General features: G+C 38.7%; 1 protein-coding gene across 2 annotated transcripts in view; it reads left to right on the top strand.

The window, feature by feature from the left end:
* CCDC146 (coiled-coil domain containing 146) overlaps positions 1–19,378 on the top strand; it is a 141,385-nt gene that overhangs the window by 19,399 nt on the left and 102,608 nt on the right. The window contains exons 1-2 of one of the 2 annotated variants that reach the window (XM_061413863.1): positions 245–454; positions 3,855–4,024. In XM_061413863.1, the coding sequence (XP_061269847.1) occupies positions 3,866–4,024 (159 nt within the window). In that variant the 5' untranslated portion in view covers positions 245–454; positions 3,855–3,865. Of the gene's footprint in view, positions 1–244; positions 455–3,854; positions 4,025–19,378 lie in introns of those variants that run through there. The other variant, XM_061413862.1, reaches the window with a different exon arrangement.

Genomic DNA, 19,378 nt, shown 5'->3' with positions numbered 1-19,378 from the left:
TGTCTGTCAGAATTCCATTAGTGTCCTTTAGTTGCTTTCCTAAGGAGAAGGCCATGGCACCCCACTCAAGCACTCTTGCCTGGCAAATCCCATGGACGGAGGAGCCTGGAAGGCTGCAGTCCATGGGGTCGCTGAGGGTCGGACACGACTGAGAGACTTCGATTTCACTTTTCACTTTCATGAATTGGAGGAGGAAATGGCAACCCACTCCAGTGTTTTTGCCTGGAGAATCCCAGGGATGGGGGAGCCTGGTGGGCTGCCGTCTATGGGGTCGCACAGAGTCGGACACGACTGAAGCGACTTAGCAGCAGCAGCGGTAGCAGTTGCTTTCCTATGTAAAATGTCTTACCTGCCGTAAAATATTTAAAATATTTTCAAGATAGTAGAGCCTGAAAACATCAACAGACTCAGGAATTTGTGCAAATTCAGCATGACATCTTCTTTCGTTGCCCAGGTAAGCTGTACCATATTTAAAGGTGCCATGCTCTGAGAAGATAGCCTGAGCTTCTGTTTTCAGGTTAATGCCATCTGGATTATAAAGATTCCAAGAGCCTTGAAAATATACTTTTAAATAAATTGGTGTACTTTACTTTGCAAAACTGTAATGGCATAAAACTGGAAACATTCCATATATTTATAAATAAGGGATTATTTGAATAGCTTGTGGCATACCTATGCAAAGGGGTGCCTTGCACCTGTGAAATGAAATGAGAACTATCTCTACAAATATACAGAGATATTTAGGGAGTTCTTCAGTATATATTATTAAGTCTAGCTGTCTAGGTTTTGCTTCAAAATAATATGAGAGTGGAGAGGGAAAATGAAAGGGTTTAGATAAAACAAAATTACTCGAATTGTTATTTGTTGAAGTTACTATGGTTATGTTTGATATATTTCTTAAAGAAAAGGCTAAAAGAAAAAGCTGAAAATAACAGTTATGACCTGATGTTCTGAAGAAAATGTTTTGCTGGGAAAGCCCTAAACATTTTTCATCCATGAAATGATTGAACGTACATATTTTAGCTTATTAACACAAATATCTAAACACTCCAGTGTTCTTGCCTGGAGAATCCCAGGGACGGGGAGCCTGGTGGGCTGCCACCTCTGGGGTCGCACAGAGTTGGACACAACTGAAGCGACTTAGCAGCAGCAGCAGCAGCAGATATGTCATCAAGCCATTTCCAGTTCCCTGAAGACTTAAACAATAAACTGATTAAGGTTGTGATACCTTAATAATAACAGGTACTGTTTTTTTTTAAACTGTATTATGGCATTAAAAATGTGTGTGTTAAAGGAGGGGCAGTCCAAACAATCTCAATTACTATTAATATCACCTAAAGAAAAACAACCAGACATTCGGTGCTTCATGATGGAAGTGCGTGCTACAACTGTGAAGGGTTTTTGTAGCAAGAGGAGGAAGGCAAGTGCATGTGCAATTTATGGCTGTGGCAGAAAAGTGGAGATGGTAGAGTGGAAGCTACAAGTCCAGAGGCATTATCACATCTAATATGCATTTTCTTTATGAAACAGAAAAATTAGTTACTATCACTTCCATTTTAGAGAGGAGAAAACAATCAATCAGTGATATGCCTGTGACCACTTTAATAAATTCAGGAATCAGAGCCCGCCGTGCCATCTAGATTCATATTTTAGAACATATTTTCCATATTAAAGGAAGGAGGAGCCGTATGATCAGAGTAGGGATAACATAGACATAATAGGCAATACGCGCTCAACAAAACCTTAAAATTACATAGGCAGAATACTCTTTGACATAAAGCAGCAATATATTTTTGGATCCTCTCCTAAAGTAAAGGAAATAAAGGCAAATATAAACAAATGGAACCTAATTAAACCTAAAGCTTTTGTGCAGCAAAGAAAACCATCAACAAAATAAAAAGACAGCCTACTGTATGGGAGAAAATATTTCCAAGTGATATGACCAATAAGGGATTAATATCCAACATATATAAATATCTCATACAACTCAACATCAAATAAAACAATCAATCAAAAAATGGGCAGAAGACCTGAAAACACATTTTACCAAAGAGGAAATGCAGATGGCCACCCAAAATGCACATGAAAAGATGCTCAACATTGCTAATCATCAGGGAAATGCAAATCAAAACTATAATGAGATATCACCTCACTTGTCCGAATGGCTAACATCAAAAAGACCACAAGCAACATAATCTGCCATTGACGTGGAAAAAAGGGGAACCCTCCTACACTGTTGACGGGAATGTAAATTGGTGCAGTCACTGTGGAGAACAGAATGGGGGCTTCCTCAAAAAACTAAAAATAGAACTACCATGTGACCCAGCAATTCCATTCCTTGGTAAATATCTGAAAAAACACGAATTCAAAAAAATACATGCACCCCAGTGTTCACTGCAGCACTACTTACAACAGCCAAGATATGGAAACAACCTAAATGTCCATCAACAGATGAATGGATGAAGAAGATGCAGAATACTACTCAATGGAATACTACTCAGTCATAAAAAAAGAATGAAATTTTGCCATTTGCAGCAACATGGATGGACTTGGAGGGCATTACACTAAGTGAAATAAGTCAAACAAAAAAGATAAATACCGTATGATATCACTTATATGTGGAATCTAAAAACTGCAACAAACTAGTGAATATAATATAAAAGAAACAGACTCATAAACATATAGACAAACTAGTGATTACCAGCAGGGAAGTACAAACTGTTGGGTGTAACATAGGCTCAAGGATGTATCATACAACATGAGGAATATAACCAGTATTTTGTAATAAGTGAAAATGGAGAGTAACTTTTAAAAATTGCATAAAAATTTTAAAAAATGAAAGCAAAAAGAAATTATGACAGTTGAAGTGATCCTGTCTAGTAAGAGAAGAAAGCAGGTATGCTCATCTGTCGAGTGAAAATTCACATATGCGGAGATCAAAAGAGCAGATTAGATTGGCATTCTTCTATGCAATGGAGGCCTCTTACCAGCTCTCAGAGGAGCGGCCATCCCAATGCCACCAAAGCGAACCAATAGAAACCTTGCTAGCCAACATAGGGGTCATTTTAGAAAGGACTCTAGGTCCACTTGACTACATGAGGAAATCAATGGTCAATAATCAGGGCTGGTTTCAAGGATGTGTGACCTGTGCGGTGATAAAATGACCCACTTTTGGAGGGGCCAGTACTTGGCTTAACGTTCTGGTGTCACCAGCTTGAAATACCTAGTAATTTTATTTTGAGCTTATGTTTTGTAAGTGGAGTCCGATGGAAGAGCTGAGCATATGCATACGAGCACAGAGACCGGCCTGCGTCAGGGTGCACAAGCACACAGGCCTGCGCAGTGGCAGCAGCAGGCAGTGTGGGTATCGGGCAATTAGCCCGGAGGCCTTGTGCACACGTGCATGCCCAAGGCAGAGTGGGGCGCCACAGGCTGTTGTTTTTTATGTTTCCAAAAGTAATTTGAATTAACTTTGTGCTATATTTTAAGGATAAAGGTTCTGTTTATTAATCCAATCAATGAATAGTAATTGAGTGCCTACTACAATACTCAGTGAACAAAATTAGGTTTATTTTCTGCCTTCATGGAACCTAAATTCTAGTTACTAATTATTTTTTCCAGTTAGTGAAATAATCTACTCTTTAAAATCGGAAGTATTGCTTTGAGTGTATCAATGGAGAGCATCTTTGCAACAAAGCAGCCTTTTATAGTAATGTGATTGCAGCTAAGTTTCCTGACCTAGAATTTCATTGAACAGATTACTCTAATTGCTTTTATTATCCTATCCTCCATTAATTTTACTTTATAACTGAAAATATCCATAAATAGCTAAATATGGAATGATTTTATTTTAGAATTGTGAAAAATGGAAGACAGTACCACAGACACAGACCAAGAAGAGGAAGAGGAGAAAGGTGGAAAGGCGCAAGAGGACCCCATTTATGCCACTGCACCCACAATTAACATCCAAGATGAGCGATTTGTTGATTTATCTACAACTCCAGCTTTCATTTGTCTGCATGAGGTACATATATATTTATTTATTACTCCCTTTATAAATTACTACAATGAGACTTGCCTCCTTACCTACTTAAAAATTCAGATGAAGTTAATATCATCATCAAAATAATTTATCATATGTAATCTGTATGTGATACATACTGTTTCAAGCTCTTTAAAGTAGTCCCCACCTTCTCTTCTGAAAGCCTATCACATAATCCTGGACTAATGCAGTAGTGTAGGCTCGGATACTTTGAAGGCATAATAAATCTTTACATACATGCAACTACTTAAGTACATTCTGTCTGTTGGTAAATTAATTAAGAGAGATTTCTTTCATTATTGGATAGACTACTTCAATAAAATGAAGATAAAAGGTTTTATCTTATAATGATAGACAGAATATACATTTAGTAAATGTAGTTACTTCAGAAGGGCACTGAAATATACTGTTTTCTATTAGCAGAGAAGCAAAGCAGGAAATATGATTTTTGTTACATTTTTTTCTGATTTTTTAAAAAAATAAGATGAACATTTAGGAAATACCCCAAAATGAGGAGACTGTTTTCTTTAACAGTAACTGACCACATAGCAACTTGTCAATTTTGAGAGCTGTACTTGAGAAAAGAGCTTAGAGGGCATATGAATTCTGGACTCCTAAATTTACATGAATATAACTGAATAAAACATCTAAGAAATTTGATAGTAATAATAAGCTAAAAAAATCTTTGGGTAAAATCAGAGTTTACTTAAAACCAGAAGCAAAAGTAAATCCCCACCCAAATATTTTGTTGGTGTAAATGTTTTGAATATTGTTGAAATTTTGTTTTACATATACATATAAACGACGTATCACGAACACCTGATGTCAGTTTGTTCCATTACTCATGTTTTCAGCTTTTATCACTTGGTTAAGGTGGTGACTTCTAGCTTTCTTTTCTATAAAGTTACGTTTTTCTTCTCGAAATTAATAAGGCCCTATGGGGAGATAATCTGAGGCTATTTACGTATCCTCTTTGTTGTCATTCAGTCACTAAGTCGTGTCCAACTCTTTGCAACCCCATGGACTGCAGCACACCAGGCTTCCCTGCCCTTCACTATCTCCTGGAGTTTGTTCAAATTCATGTCCATTGAGTTGGTAATACTATCCAACCATCTCATCCTCCGCTGCCCTTTTCTCCTTTTGCCTTCAATCATTCCCAGCATCAGGGTCTTTTCCAGTGAGTTGGCTCTTCCCATCAGGTGGCCAAAGTATTGGAACTTCAACATCAGTCCTTCCAATGAATATTCAGGACTGAGATCGAATGGTTTGATCTCTCTGTAGTCCAAGAGACTCTCAAGAGTCTTCTCTAGCATCATAATTCGAAAGCATCAATTCTTTGGCACTCAGCTTTCTTTATGGTCCAACTCTCACATCCATACATGACTACTGGAAAAACCATAGTTTTGACTGTATAAACCTCTGTCAGCAAAGTGTTATCTCTGCCTTTTAATCTGCTGTTCTTCCAAGGAGCAGGCACACTTAATTTCATGGCTGAGTCACTGTCTGCAGTGATTTTGGAGCCCAAGATAAGAAAATCTGTCACTGTTTTGATTTTTCCCCATCTATTTGCCATGAAGTGATGGGACCAGATGCTACAATCTTTATTTTTTAAATGTCAAGTTTTAAGCCAGCCATTTCACTCTCTTCTTTCACTTTCATCAAGAGGCTCCTTAGTTCCTTTTCACTTTCTGCCATTAGAGTGATATCATCTGCCTATCTAAGGTTGTTGATATTTCTCCTGGCAATCTTGATTGCAGCTTGTGATTCTTTCAGCCCAACATTTCACATAATGTACTCTGCATATAAGTTAAATAAGCAGAGTGACAATATACAGACTTGTTGTACTCCTTTCTCAATTTGGAATCAGTCAGTTAGTTGTTCCATGTCTGGTTCTAATTGTTGCTTCTTAACCTGCATACAGGTTTCTCAGGAGACAGGTCTGGTATTCCCATCCCTTTCAGAATTTCCCACCATTTGTTGTGATCCTCACAGTCAAAGGCTTTAGCATAGTCAAAGAAGCAGATTTTTTTTTCTGGAATTTCCTTGCTTTTCCTATGACCCAGCAGATGTTTGCAATTTGATCTCTGGTTATTCTGCCCTTTCTAAACCCAGTCTGTACATCTGGAAGTTTTCAGTTAACATACTGCTGAAGCCTAGTTAGAAGGATTTTGAGCTTTACTTTGCTAGCATGTGAAATGAGTACAACTGTATGCTAGTTTGAACATTCTTTGGTATTACCCCTCTTTGGGATTGGAATGAAAAGTGATCTTTTCCAGTCCTGTGGTCACTGCAGAGTTTTCCAAATTTACTGACATACTGAGTGCAGCACTTCAACAGTGTCATCTTTTAGGATTTGAAGAAGCTTAGCTGGGATTACATCGCCTCCATTTAAGTATCCTGCTCTGCTAAAATTTTCACCTACTAGTTTTACATCTCTGATGATTCTTCCCCAAATTAATTATTACTATGATGGCTGCAAAATGGCAAGTTTCTTATTCCATCATTTCTTCTACAATTATTAGTCGGCATCCTACTGTAAGGTAGAATGTTCTCTTCTTTCCTGTATCTATCAATCCATCCATCACCCATCAGGGTGAACTTATGAGTTCTTATTCTACTCAGTGAGTTATAATCCATCATTGCCATTATTCATTTTGATACTTCAATTGTCCCAGATTTGGTCAGTGTAACTCTTTCAAGAAGGCTCACTTACCCTTTTGACGTGTTCCTAAGATTCTTTATGTACTTCTTAACTTTCTGTCATAAGAATATATTGCACGTTCAGCTTGCATTTTCTTTGCTCCAACTCTGCTGCTGCTACTGCTAAGTCACTTCAATCGTGTCCGACTCTGTGTGACCCCATAGATGGCAGCCCACCAGGCTCCCCCGTCCCTGGGATTCTTCAGGCAAGAACACTGGAATGGGTTGCCATTTCCTTCTCCAATGCATGAAAGTGAAAAGTGAAAGTGAAGTCGCTCAGTCGTGTCCGATCCTCAGCGACCCCATGGACTGCAGTCTTCCAGGCTCCATCCATGGGATTTTTCCAGGCAAGAGTACTGGAGTGGGGTGCCATTGGCTTCCCCGTTGCTCCAACTCTAGGATCAGCCATTTCTCAAAGGATTTTTAGTTCCCTTTTCAGAGGAGAATGATATTTGAAAACTAAGATCTCAGTGCTGGATGTGTTCACTGCTACTGGACTATCATTGCTTCTAAGTACTCTTAGAGATAGGAAATAGGCACATAAATATATTTATTCTATGCAAATTTATATATATTTCTATCTATATCTTTATATATTTATAATGATGAGTTTATACCTCTATTATTCATGTTTTCAAATGATCAGGGTTCTCTATTTCTTCTAAAATCCATCATATGTCTAACTTTGAAATAGTATTTCTACTTTCATACCACTATTCCTAATAATTCTATCAAATAAGGGAACAGTTTATTTCTACCAAAGTGAAAGTGAAAGTGAAGTTGCTCAGTTGTGTCCGACTCTTTGTGACCTCATGGACTGAAGCCTACCAGGCTCCTCTGTCCATGGGATTTTCCAGGCAATAGTACTGGAGTGGATTGCCATTTCCTTCTCCAGGGGATCTTCCCGACCCAGGGATCAAACCCAGATCTCCCACATTGTAGACAGACGCTTAACCATCTGAGCCACCATGGAATTCTACCAAAGGTTATGCTAACAATAAAAATTATAGTCAAATTTTGTAAGCCACAGATAAATAAACAGGAAATGTTTGCTTTGTAACATCAAAGGAGAACTTAGGACAACTTCTCCTGAATATTGCTCTTCAAGGTAACGATTCATTAAATATTTCAAGAATCTGTTAATACTCATGTATGCACAAATTATAGCTATTAATCATTGGGTATGGTCCCCCCCCCCACCCTGATATAGTGGATACCTTTGATTATAAGGTCAAAGAACTGTCCAGCTGTTTTGGGTAGTATTTACACCAATGATTTTACTGCCTGAGAACTCTTTTTTTTTTTTTTTCAGCCAGCAAAAGTCTTGCATAGTGAATTATTGGCTTAAAACAACTTTACTTCCATAATAAACACCCTTGAGGTTATTCCTATTGGCATCTAGCTTTATTTTCTAAGATTCACAAGTCTAAGATTCCCAAGTCTTATAATTTTTTAACCTATTATATATAAGCCTTCCTCCTTCAGTTGTCCAAACAGAAGTTGAATCTGCAGAATAACAAAAGTTCTGAAAGAAAGCAGTCAGAAATCCAATTCTAAAGATCCAGATGCTTGGCATCTCACAGAAAGAACCAGAAGCTGCTGACGCATTTATTGTTGCTAATGCTAGCCATACAATTGGCCCAGTGCTACTTAATTGTAAAGCATGGATATCATGCTCTCATCTAACATTGCACACAGAATGTGTTCCGCAGTCATGGCACTCTGCGATTTGGGCCCAAACTACTTTTGCAATCTAATAGTTCACATAGCCCTCATGATCTTCTGTTTATGTTACTCCTCTTAGTATGGAGTCTCCCATATTTAGATGGCTAGTAAACTAGCAACATATTCACAAAGCATGATGCAAGGTCATGGCTGTCCATAATCCTCCTACTTATGTTGCCTCTTGAAAGACTATGGTACTCCCACTAAAAAGAAATCAGATCAAACACTTGCAGAGGCCACCCCTTGCAAACCTGCCTCGGTTCCCAACCTTTTAGAATCTGGCTTAGTTCCCACATCTTTCAAGAAACTGTATCTGAGCAGCCAGCGCACAGTATTTTCTGCAACCTGTCAATTCTTATGGCATTTGTAGGCTGTACCTTTCACTTGGTACAGGATCATTAACAGATATTTACTGAATATCTTCTCATCATGCAGTATTTTGCATAGCAGATTTAATTCCTCACTGATATTATGATCACATTAAACAGTAAGACTTAACAGGGCAGGGACTACATTGTGTTAAATCCACTCTTTGGGATTAATGTTCAAAGTGGTGCTTGGGAATGAAGTCACATCAATGGATTGTGTGGGTTAATTCTAGACACCTGCTCCTCAACCCTGCCATGGCTGCCTAATGATGAGGACTGACACTCTACAGACTTCTCTTGTCCTGTTGAAAACTTTTATTTAAAAAAATTTTTGTTAAGGTGTAACATATATTCGGTAAACACAAATACTCAGGGTATAGCACTTTTTTACATATGCCATTAACCAACATGTTCAGCACTAAATTCATTATTCTCCCGATCCTAATTCTCCTCCTGTGTTCTCTTTATTAGCTTGAGGGTTAAATATCTCCATTAACTATTTCTTGAATTTATCTCTTCTTCATTCATGCCATATTTACACTGACATGAAAATATATTTCCTGCAACTCAGTAGTGTCCCTTGAAACTCTTCCAAGTCATTGCTCCCACCGAAGTTAGCCACTATTCTGACTTATCACTACATATTAGTTTTGCCTCTTTTAAAAAATCATATGAATGGAATCATAGTACCATGATCATTCTTGTGCATGCTTTATACTTATGAAGTCATTTATCTTGGGTGTATACCTAGGACTGGGGTTCCTGTGTCATAATTTAGGCTTATATTCAACTTTAATTGATATCTTCAAATATCTACTACTGTGGCAAGAATCCCTTAGAAGAAATGGAGCAGCCCTCAAAGCCAACAAGAGTCCAGAATGCAGTACTTGGGTGCAATCTCAAAAACAACAGAATTATCTTGGTTCATTTCCAAGGCAAACCATTCAGCATCACAGTAATCAAAATCTATGCCCCAACCACTAAACAGAAGAAGCTGAAGTTGACCAGTACTATGAGACATACAAGGACACCAAAAAAACATGTCTTTTTCATCATAGGAGATTGGAATGCAAAAGTAGGAAGTCAAGAGTTACCTGGAGTAACAGGCAAGTTTGGCCTTGGGAGTACAAAATGAAGCAGGGCAAAGGCTAACAGATTTTTGTCAAGAGAACATGCAGGTTATAGCAAACACCCTTTTCCAACAACCCAAGAGACAACTATACACATGGACATCACCAAAAAGGCAGTACTGAAATCAGATTGATTATGTTCTTGGCAGCTGAAGATGGAGAAGCTCTATACAGTCAGCAAAAACAAGACCTGGGGCTGACTGTGTCTCAGATCATGAACTCCTTATTGCAAAATTCAGGCCTCAGTTGAAGGAAGTATGGAAAACCACCCAGCCATTCAGGCATGAACTAAATCAAATCCCTTATGATTATACAGTGAAGGTGATGAATAGATTCAAGGGATTAGATCTGGTAGAGAGTGCCTGAAGAACTATGGATGGAGGTTTGTAACACTGTACAGGAGGCAGTGATCAAAACCATCCCCAAGAAAAAGAAATGCAAGAAGGCAAAGTGGTTGTCTGAGGAAGCCTTACAAATAGCTGAGAAAAGAAGTGAAAGACAAAGGAGAAAGGGAATGATATACCCAACTCAATGCAGAGTTCCAAAGAATAGCAAGGAGAGGTAAAGCTTTCCTAAACGAACAATGCAAAGGAATAGAGGAAAACAATAGAATGGGAAAGACTAGAGATCTCTTCAAGAAAATTATAGATTCCAAGGGAACATTTCATGCAAAGATGGGCACAATGAAGGACAGAAATGGCAAGGACCTAACAGAAGCAGAAGAGATTAAGAAGAGTTGACAAGAATACACAGAACTGTATAAAAAAGGTCTTAATGACCCAGATAACCATGATGATGTAGTCACTCACCTAGAGCCAGACATCCTAGCATGTAAAGTCAAGTGGGCTTTAGGAAGCATCAAAGATACTAGAGGTGATGACATTCCAGCTGAACTATTTCAAATCCTAAAAGATGATGCTGTTAAAGTGCTGCACTCAATTTGTCAGCAAATTTGGAAAACTCAGCAGTGGCCACATGACTGGAAAAGATCAGTTTTCATTCCAATCCCAAAGAAGGGCAATGCCAAAGAATGCTCAAACTACTGTACAGTCGTGCTCATTTCACATGCCAGCAAGGTAATGCTCAAAATCATTCAAGCAAGACTTCAGCAGTATGTAAACCAAGAAGTTCCAGATGTACAAGCTGATTTAGAAAAGGTAGAAAAACCAGAGATCAAATTGTGAACATCTGTTGGATCACAGAGAAAGCAAGGGAATTCCCGAAAAACATCTACTTCTGCTTCATTGATTATGCTAAAGCCTTTGACTGTGTAGATCACAACAAAGTGGGGGAAATTCTGAAAGGGATGGGGATACCAGACCAACTTTCCTGTCCTGAGAAACCTGTATGCAGGCCAAGAAGCAACAGTTAGAACTTAATGTGGAACAACAGACTGGCTTAAAATTGGGAAAGGATTACATCAAAGCTGTATATTGTCACCCTGCTTATTTAACTTACATACATAGTACATCATGCAAAATGCCAGGCTGGATGAATCACAGACTGGAATTAAGATTGCCGGGAGAAATAGCACTCTAATAACAGGAAGCGAAGAGGAACTAAAGGGCCTCTTGTTGAGAGTGAAAGCAGAGAGTGAAAAAGCTGGCTTAAAACTCAACATTCAAAAAACTAAGATCATGCCATTCAGTCCCATCATTTCAAGGCAAATAGATGGGGGAAAAAGTTGAAACAGTGGAAGATTATATTTTCTTGGGCTCCAGAATCACTGCAAACGGTGACTGTAGCCATGAAATTAAAAGATGCTTGTTCCTTGGAAGAAAAGCTATGATAAACCTAGGCAGCATATTAAAAAACAGAGACATCACTTGGCTGACAAAGGTCTGTACAGTCAAAGCTAAGGTTCTTCTAGTAATCATGTACAGATGTGAGAGTTGGACCATAAAGAAGGGAGAGCACCGAAGAATTGATGCTTTCCAATTGGTGTTGGAGAAGACTCTTGAGAGTCCCTTGGACAGCAAGGAGATCAAACCAATAAATCCTAAAGGAAATCAACCCTGAATATTTACTGGAAGGACTGATGCTGAAGCTGAAGCTCCAATACTTTGGCCACCTGTTGGGAAGCACTGACTCACTGATGCTGGGAAATACTTTCAAATGACTTTCTGAAAAGACTGTACCAAGATACACACCCTGATGAGCTATAAGCAATTGTCCTCCTCTGACACTATGGTGAGGACCATGTGTTAAACAGCACCTGGCTCTAGATCTTGCACAGAGATAAGTAGTAAATATTTAGTATTGTATGCTAAGTCACTTCAGTCGTGTCCGACTCTGTGCAACCCCATAGACGGCAGCCCAGCAGGCTCCCCCGTCCCTGGGATTCTCCAGGCAAGAACACCAGAGTGGGTTGCCATTTCCTTCTCCAATGCATGAAAGTGAAAAGTGAAAGTGAAGTCGCTCAGTCGTGTCTGACTCTTAGCGACTCCATGGACTGCAGCCCACCAGGGTCCTCAGTCCGTGGGATTTTCCAGGCAAGAGTACTGGAGTGGGGTGCCATTGCCTTCTCCATAGTATTGCAAAATATTGTTAACAAATAGTGTGTATCTCTTTATTCAAAGCATCATGTCTGTTGCACATTCAGGCTTAAATTTAAGTGATAGCTTTCATGGTATTCCCCAAGTCAAAATTTCTACTTTTAATCTGTACGTGGTTATGTAAAGTAGCACTGATTTCTAAGGGTCAACTTGGTTGTCAAATGTCAGTGTGTCAGATATTGAACTTTTCCAAGTGTTGGAAATCATAAAATCATTCTTGTCTGAATGCCAAGAGCCAAAACCAAAACATGAGTGTATCTTGCCTGAGCCTTTTGGCTCTTTTGCTTTTCATCAGAACTAGTCAGCAACTCCTTTCATTTCCTAAAAATAATTTTTATGCCAAACATTGTTAAGTCTTTGACCTGATTTAACCAAGGGATAGAGAAAAAGTAGCACAGAGCATTTGGGAGACACAAGGGGGAGTGTGAACACTGGAGGAAAACACTAGGGAAGTAAAAGTGTGAATCTGTATATAATACAAAATTCTGTTAGAGTGTAGGGTATGCAAGTATTGTGGATGTGTAGATTACGATGGATTAGGCTTGTTGATAAGTGACCTTTTCACTGAAACAGATTCTATATAAAACTATCAACTGTTGGACTCCTTAAAAATGTGTAATAAATATATCTGTGATCAAGTTTTAGTTGCATGTCCAATTGGAAAAGAATTGAGATAGCAAGTTTTTGAATTGCAGTGAGAGATGTTAAATCTTAATCTTTTTAACAGATATTAATTCAGTGCCCACTATGTGCCAGGCTCTGTGTTAGGAAATATTTATTACCACTGTTATTAAAGCTACTAAAATTTACTCAAATTTATCCCTTTAGCTCCTCCTCTCTTTTGAGAAACTCCCATGTGCTGCACAATGCTAGATGTCATGGACATTCATAGGCATAAAGTATTTTAAAGGGTACTAATCCCCTGGAGGAAGAAATGGCAACCCACTCCAGTATTCTTGCCAGGAAAATCCCATGGACATAGGAGCCTGGCGGGTTACAGGCCATAGGGTTGCAAAGAATCGGACACACTGAGCGCACATACAATATGCAATTCTTTAGAAGCTTAATTTGGGAAACTTGTGGTGGTAAACATCAGCAAAAGGCATGGCTGAGAACCTAAAGGTCCAAACCGTGTGATCACAACTAAATGGAAGAAACAAACACTGTTGGTTGAGATGATCTGGAAAAGGCTTTTCAGAAGCAGGAGGACATGAGAGAGAATATTTCGTCCAAATCCATGGTGTCCACTATGAACCCACTCTTCTATCTTAAGCTTTGCGCATACTGATATATGCACATACTTGGAATATCTTCATCTGGATGATCCCAAGTTACCTCCAACTAAACATGTTCTGAATTAAATTTGTTATTTTCCTCCCAAACCTAATTTTCCTCCTGTATTCTGTCAGTTGGTTTTCTCTCTTAAATATCCATTAAATTTTTCTGTTTTACATTCCTACCATCTCACCAACCAGAATGCCATTTCAGTGATCAAGATAAGATGTGGATACCGAACCAAGCAGTGGCCATGGAAAGGAGAGAATACTTATAGGAGAGGTAGTAAGGAAGTACAAAATGCTAAATTAACTGAATGGATATGGATTGAATAAGGGAAAGGAGTCTAAATTGACGTTTATTTTTGTGATTTAGGAAAGCGGCTGGATCATGGTATTGTAAGTGACAGAAAATTCAGAATAAGCAACGGTCAGAAGGAAGTGTCCAATATGTAAGTCTTAAGCGTACCAGGGAAGGCCCTTGACTGAAGACACAGACATAGCAGGTTCTTGGTAGTCAGATGGCTTTTCTGAAAAGAATGCAAATTGCTTCTTATGTATATTTAACAGCATAGTCTACCACTGCATATTTATAAAACAGATGTTATTATCATTTACCTAATTTCCTACCTTTAAAATGACCTCTTTCACATGTTCAAAAGGCACTTTCTTATTTTGTATTCACTTTGATCTCATAAGGCTGGTAACAGATTAAATAAATTTTGGAATTTTAAATAAGAACTTTATAAACTTCTGAAAATACTGGTGAATTTTCTGATGCTACTAAAGCTTCCTTCACTTTCAACGTTGGATCTCTGAGTTACTGATGAGTTTCTTAAGATAATGTTTTCTACTTCTTTCATACATGAGCTAATTAAGTAACGAGTTACAAAGAAGAAAATGTAAAGCTTACAGACAAGGCAGTTTCAAGTATGTGATTTAATTTTCATAATAATTCCATAAAGAAGTTTCAGATATCATTATTTCCACTTAAAAGGTTCTGAAAGACTGCGGCTTGCCCTGCTTTGCACTGCGAGGTAGATACAGAGCCAGGCATGCAACCTAGTCTCCTGTCTCCAACCCCGATGCACATTTCACCTGCCGTGCTTCACTTGACAGTCACACATTTTTTAAACACTGCTATTTTAGGATTTTACAAATTTACTTTTAAAGTAAACGGTATATTAAAAGAAAAAATAAAGATAAATATTTTAACTCTCCATTTAAATATTTCTCTTTGGTTTCCCTATCCTTTCTTAGTTATCACACCTCACTAAAAGTTGTACTTAGAGGATATGCACTAAAAAAAAAAAGCACTATAAATTTCTTTTAAAAGTGTTTCTATAAGTCTTATGGTTTTTGGAATCTTTTTACTTTTCCTTCAGATATCTAGGTAGGCTTGCAAGAATAACTCTTCAGGATTTTGTTTGACTGTCAAGAAACTTTAAACAGACTAATAATTTATTAAACAATACAGATAGGTTCCATTTTCCCCATAAAGTGTTTTGTTTTTTACTTTAAGAGCAAGATGGAAATTTTAAAATCTTTATAGTATGGAAGAAGATCATGGATCATGTTTGGAATACACTAAACATTTGGGGTATTAACATGGCTTGTGTCTATCTATAAAGATTGGAAATTTACATTAGGATTATGGGAATAGAAGCCATATTCCACTTTGCAAAGTGATTAACACCCCCAATTCAATCAGTAAAAACTGTATCAGGGAAAGATAAAAGAAGGTCCCATGTTAGGGTATCCTCACCCTTGGCACCTTCAAAAATGATTCTGGACATGAATCTGGGGTGTGGTTTAAAAAAATGGTATTTTTTTTCCTGCTATCTGAACATGTGATCTGAGGTTATTGATATTTCTCCTGGCAATCTTGATTCCAGCTTGTGCATCTTCCAGCCCAGCATTTCTCATGATGTATTCTGCATATAAGTTAAATAAGCAGGGTGACAATATACAGCCTGACATACTCCTTTTCCTATTTGGAACCAGTCTGTTGTTCCATGTCCAGTTCTAACTGTTGCTTCCTGACCTGCATACAGGTTTCTCAAGAGGCAGGTCAGGTGGTCGGGTATTCCCATCTCTTTCAGAATTTTCCACAGTTTATTGTGATCCACACAGTCAAAGGCTTTGGCATAGTCAATAAAGCAGAATATAGATGTTTTTCTGGAAGTCTCTTACTTTTTCGATGATGTGAAAGAGGTGAGTGAAAAAGTTGGCTTAAAGCTCAACATTCAGAAAACGAAGATCATGGCATCTGGTCCCATCACTTCATGGCATATAGATGGGGAAACAGTGGAAGCAGTGTCAGACTTTACTTTTCTGGGCTCCAAAATCACTGCAGATGGTGACTACAGCCATGAAATTAAAAGACATTTACTCCTTGGAAGGAAAGTTATGACCAACCTAGACAGCATATTCAAAAGCAGAGACATTACTTTGCCAACAAAGGTCCATCTAGTCAAGGCTATGGTTTTTTCAGTAGTCATGTATGGATGTGAGAGTTGGACTGTGAAGAAAGCTGAGCACCGAATAATTGACGCTTTTGAACTGTGGTGTTGGAGAAGACTCTTGAGAGTCCCTTGGACTGCAAGGAGATCCAACCTGGGTGGAGATCAGTCCTGGGTGTTCACTGGAAGGACTGATGCTAAAGCTGAAACTCCAATACTTTGGCCACCTCATGCGAAGAGTTGACTCATTGTAAAAGACCCTGATGCTGGGGGGGATTGGGGGCAGGAGGAGAAGGGGAGGACAGAGGATGAGATGGCTGGATGGCATCACTGACTTGATGGACATGAGTTTGAGTAAGCTCCAGGAGTTGGTGATAGACAGGGAGGCCTGGCGTGCTGCGATTCACAGGGTCGCAAAGAGTCGGACACGACTGAGTGACTGAACTGACTGAACATGTGATCAGTGGCAAGTAGGAGTTAGAAAATGTTAAAAGTTGGGAACCGAAAGGAATTGGCAGTTCCTCTGCCTCCTGTAAGTGAGGTTGTGTGTGTGTTAATTGCTCAGTCACGTCCAACTCTTTGTGACCCCATGGGCTGTAGCCTGCCCGGCTTCTCTGTCCTTGGAATTCTCCAGGCAAGAATATGGGAGTGGGTAGCCATTCCCTTCTTCAGGAAATCTTCCTGATCCAGGGATTGAACCTAGGTCTCCCACATTGTGGGCAGATTCTTTACCATCTGAGCCACCAGGGAAGCCCACATGAAAGATTATCTCCCTTTAATCGTTCTGAAAATCTTTCCTGAGCATCCACCACATGGCGGACTCAGGCCTCAGAGCCAGAGGAAAACATGGCAGTGAGCGCTGTACCCTCTGCAGTTCATCTGTTCCTTCATCTGTTTGGCTTACGTTCTTTGATTTCCTTTTTTGATTCCCTTACTGACACAAGACCCTAGTCTGTGTGTGCATGCTTGCCTGTGTGTTTATTTTAATTATATATTTAACAAAGTTTTGATTATCTATTTTTCATTGATTCTTTAGCTATTTTGTAGCAAGTTGATTTAAATATGTAAAACAATAATGTAAATTCAGATGCTCTTTTTTTGTCACTGTGAACAGATGTTGCTTTTTAAAATAATGATTAGGAGAAATACTTAGTGTATTGTTTTCTCCTCAGAGAAAGACAGCTCTTGAGAGAGGAAGCTGGCTTTCGATCATCAAGTTTGTAGTTCTCAATAGAGTATGTGCATCTTGTGATAAAAGGACCTTTAAAAATCCACAAACTATTTGAATATATTAGGCGTTAAAGATGAAAGCTTAAGGATTAAAACAAATAATGCCCTTTTTGATTAAAATCTATTTTATATAGGTGGGTGGGGAGATGGTACTTTTGTCCGTCGGGTAGACTTTTTGGGGAATAAAGCTGAGAGGTGTATGATTGGGAATTTGGCTATTCAGCAACTGGACTTACAGAAAACATTAGTAAATTAGTCAGCGGTAGTGAGGGCTTCCCTAGTGACTCTGCCTGCAATGCAGGAGACCGGGGTTTGATCCCTGGGTTGGGAAGATCTCCTGGAGAAGGGAATGGCTTCCCATTCCAGTATTCATGCCTGGAGAATTCCATGGACAGAGGAGCCTGGGAGGCTACAGCCCATGGAGTTGCAAAGAGTCAGACATGACTGAGTGACTAACACAGACACACACACAGCAGTAGTGAACACCAGAAAAGCCCACTAAAACGAGGTAATTATTACAGTTTTCATTAGGCAAACAAGATCAGGATCTCAGCAATTAAGCAGTGAGATAGAAGCCAGGTCTCAGCAGTTAAGTAGTGAGAGAGAAGCCAGTGAGTCAGAAGCCAGGAAATTAAAGAATAGAGTACTAGAGAGCCAGGTATTAAAGATTTTAACCATGAGATTAGTATCTTTCTCTTTTAAACCATTTTTAATACAAAAAATATGATGTAGTACAAAATTCAAAGATGCAGAATAGTACACAGTGAAAATTAAGCCAGTCTGCCACCCATTCCAGTCTGCTGTCCCCTTCCCCAGAGGCAACCATCATTCACAGTCTCCTAGAGAGCCTTGCAGAAATCTGCACAAACAAGTAAGTGGTAGCATAATATTCATACTTCCTTTTTTATACACATATATACAATTGTTATATTCTTTTTAATGTTTGCATAGTATTTCAGTGCATGGATGGAGCATAATATAACCAATTTCCATTATAAAATTTGGATTAATTTGGATTATTTCTATCCTCTGGTGTTATAATGATAGAGTCAATAACCTCATGTGTACATCATTTCACATTGAAATAATCACAGGACAAATTTCTAATAGTGGGATTGCTGGATCAATGGGTTTGTTCGTTTAAAAAAAATTTTAACTGTGGAAAAGTAGACCTACCATATTGACCATTTTTATATGTACAGTTCAGTAGTGCTAAGTATATTCACAGTGTTGTACAACCAATTTCCAGAATTTTTCATTTTGCAAAGCTGAAACTCTGTATCAAGCGACACTTTCTCATTTGCCCCTCCTCCCAGATCCTGGCAACCACATTCTGCTTTCTGTTTCCATGAATTTAACTACTCGTCCATGCGTGTGTGCTCAGTTGCTCAGTTGTGTCCGACTCTTTGCGACTCCATGGACTATAGCCTGCCAGGCTCCTCTGTCCATGGATTTTCCAGGCAAGAAAACTGGAGTGGGTTGTCAATTCCTTCTCCAGGGCATCTTCCCAACCCAGGGATCAAACCTGCGGCTCTTGTGTCTCGTGCATTGGCAGACAGATTCTTTTACCCCTGTGCTACCTATGCTAGATACCTTATATTTTACAGAATTTGTCTTTTGTGACTGGCTTATTTTACTAAGCATACTGTCTTCAAGGTGCATTCATGTCGTAACATGTGACTGAATTTCCCTCCTTTTTAAGACTGAATAATGTTCCATTTATACTGGATTGGCCAAAAAGTTCATTCAGGTTTTTAATAACATCTTATGAAAAACACAAAAGACTTGTTTGGCCAACCCAAAATGCCATATTTTATTTATACATTTATCTGTCAGTGGACATTTGGGTTCCTTCCACTTCTTGGATATTATGAATATAATGCAATGAACAT

This window comes from Bos javanicus, chromosome 4 (assembly GCF_032452875.1).
Source record: "Bos javanicus breed banteng chromosome 4, ARS-OSU_banteng_1.0, whole genome shotgun sequence".
In the NCBI taxonomy this organism is placed as follows: domain Eukaryota; kingdom Metazoa; phylum Chordata; class Mammalia; order Artiodactyla; family Bovidae; genus Bos; species Bos javanicus.
Note: the sequence above shows the minus strand (reverse complement) of the source record. Positions and strands in the feature narration are given on the sequence as shown.